The sequence below is a fragment of the Montipora capricornis genome, chromosome 4, assembly GCF_036669925.1.
Source record: "Montipora capricornis isolate CH-2021 chromosome 4, ASM3666992v2, whole genome shotgun sequence".
Classification (NCBI taxonomy): Eukaryota; Metazoa; Cnidaria; class Anthozoa; order Scleractinia; family Acroporidae; genus Montipora; species Montipora capricornis.
Window position 1 is genome coordinate 3,736,881 of NC_090886.1, and position 2,500 is coordinate 3,739,380.

Below are 2,500 nucleotides of genomic sequence, written 5' to 3' on the forward strand. Positions count from 1 at the left end.
AAATTACCAAGGAGTTTATTTCTCCACTCCCAAATGTTGTACAACGCTGATATTTGGCAAAATTTTACATTAGAGGAAGTCAATCTTGAAAACCAAAAATAACCAAAAGAAACTTGCACTTTAAAAGTTGAAAAAATTAAACCAAAGTTTATGCTAATCCTGGATTAAGTTAATCGGCTTTCGAACAACCGGGCCCTGGGTGTTCATTAGGCATCAGGGATCACAGAATTCTCCAGCTACTTGATGAAATTCTGATGAAAATTTTATTCTTATTTCCCATTGCAGTTGCAATGTTCAGAGCTTTGTTCCAGGTCTTTCAAAGGATTCTCTGTTATTTATACTAACTATTCTCCTACTACTTCAACAAAAACCCTGACACCATCAACCAAAGGAGGTAGTGTGCTTCAAATGTGCTTAGAGTGAATGAGTAAGGGTAGAGATGTCTGCATGCAGCTTTTGTACCAATCTTGGTGACCCTCCACACAGATATTCATTTGACGTATGAGAGAAATGATTGCACAATGCTGACAAGGCATCCAAAGAATGTCCACATAACATACCAAAATGAAGGAAGGGAGAGGACAAAACGCGGAGCCCTACTCCATGGAGTACCCTATGGAGTAGCTAAATGGAGTACCCCTAAAAATTATGTATTGGTCAAATTAAATACTTAATCAACATGCTCTCTGATTGTTACTTTTTGATGCAGTTCACGAATTGGCTGCCATCTTGAAATTTCGTTGGTACCAGTATTTCATGTATCCCTTATTGTAGTGTATTTATTTTTTTGTTTATTTAGACAAATATTCATACAAACCTGTATACCCTTGTATGCCGATATAGGCCTGTGTATGCCCATAATATACCCATGTACACCCCTGTCAAAATCAAGTTTTCCAATCCATTCCATAGGGGTACATACATATGGGCATACACAGGCCTGAATGGGTATGCAGGGGTACACGGTTTTTATGAATATTTGTTTAAAAATACACTATAATAAAGCCGTTGGCAAAACCCGGATCGGATCAGATCGGATCGGATCAGATCGGGCCGGATCGGATTGGACCGTATCGTATCGGATCAGATCGGATCGGATCAGATCGGGCCGGATCGGATTGGATTGACAAAACTCGGACTGGATCAATAACACCACACAACATGCTCAAATTCTGTGCCTTTCTCTCTTGTGTGTGTCTCCTCATTTATTGAGGCTCGTCAAAATGTTTTTTTTCCAAAGGTGATTACAGATTCCAAAGCAGAATTATGAAAGATATGATGTAACGAATTGACTGCGTACACAACAGTCTTCTTTTTCAAACCTGAAAACTGACGACAATTCTTTACTTTACCCCAGTCCCTTCTAATTGCACAATAGCCTGATTTAGCTAGCAACAGAACGAGAATGTCAGTTGACGAGGGCGCGCACAGCAAAAATATCCATATTATTTTATCAACTTTGCCAGTCAAGCTGGCAGAGCACCACAAATTGTTGTCAGTTTTCAAGTTTGAAGAAGAAGACCGTCGCGCATGATCTGGTCCTATCCGGCTTTTGCCAACGGCCCTATAATAAGGGATACACGAAATACCTACGAAACTTCAAGATGGCGGCCAATTTGTGTACTGCATCGAACTGTAACAAAAAGTATGTACATCGAAATACCTCACCATGTTGATAAAGTATTAAATTTGACCAATAAATGATTTTTAGGGGTACTCCATTTGGGTACTCCATAGAGTACTCCATGGAGTAGGGCTCCGCGTTTTGTCCTCTCTCACGAAGGAATCATTTTGAGGGGTCATGATAAGGGGATTGGGTGAACTTGATAAAAGACACAAGGGAAGCTCTTTACCTAAAAGAGAAGGCTCGTTTTGGAGAACAATGTTTACCCTACCCTACTGAGTCAAACTTTTCCCTTCGCAGTTGGTTGCTCTTACCAAGTTGAGGTTTTCCAACCACTGTGTTGCTATTTGACCTTGAGGAATCACAAGCTAATTCTCGAAAAAAGGAAAAATTTATGAAAACCAGAGAGAAAACGCGAAATAGGCCGCTCATTTCCGCGTGCAAGTGAAAACACCAGACATTTTTTGTAAGCTTCACCAGGCATACTCGAGGAAATTGAGTAAGGCCTGGAAATACATCCGGGAAATTTGACATATTGACGGCCACGAACAAGATGGCAGCTTCGTTGAGAATATTGGCAAGAGGAAATTTCTCGGCCATGCAGCTGGGTTTGAGAACAGTTGTTGGAAGAACAAGCCCGCTTTTTCTTTCTAGAGGGATTGCTGTAACTAGTAAGTTTACGAAATGAATAGTTCCTTGATTTTGATCGAAATAGTGAGAGAGATGAAATTTCTGAGTTCTGACCACTCACTGAATTTGTTTCAGGTAGTCCCTGGTTTAATTTCCTGGCGCACTTGTAAAATAGCCAACTGTTTTGCCTCCCACCAGTTGCCATGGGATTCTTAAGAATTGTATAGGTTCAATGCTCGGAGATAT

At 40.4% G+C, this 2,500-nt stretch overlaps 1 protein-coding gene and 1 long non-coding RNA gene across 2 annotated transcripts in view; one reads left to right on the forward strand and one right to left on the reverse strand.

Annotated features, from left to right (window-relative positions):
• The window catches only part of LOC138045255 (uncharacterized), a 4,971-nt gene extending 2,864 nt beyond the window's left edge, over positions 1-2,107 (reverse strand). Inside the window, exon 1 of the long non-coding RNA XR_011131560.1 lies at positions 1,939-2,107. This is a non-coding gene — a long non-coding RNA (uncharacterized lncRNA). The remainder of the gene's footprint in view (positions 1-1,938) is intronic.
• Positions 2,108-2,139: 32 nt separating this feature from the next.
• The window catches only part of LOC138045251 (cytochrome c oxidase subunit 5B, mitochondrial-like), a 10,069-nt gene continuing 9,708 nt past the window's right edge, over positions 2,140-2,500 (forward strand). The window contains exon 1 of the mRNA XM_068891681.1: positions 2,140-2,295. Coding sequence (XP_068747782.1) covers positions 2,178-2,295 — 118 coding nt within the window. The 5' untranslated portion in view covers positions 2,140-2,177. The remainder of the gene's footprint in view (positions 2,296-2,500) is intronic.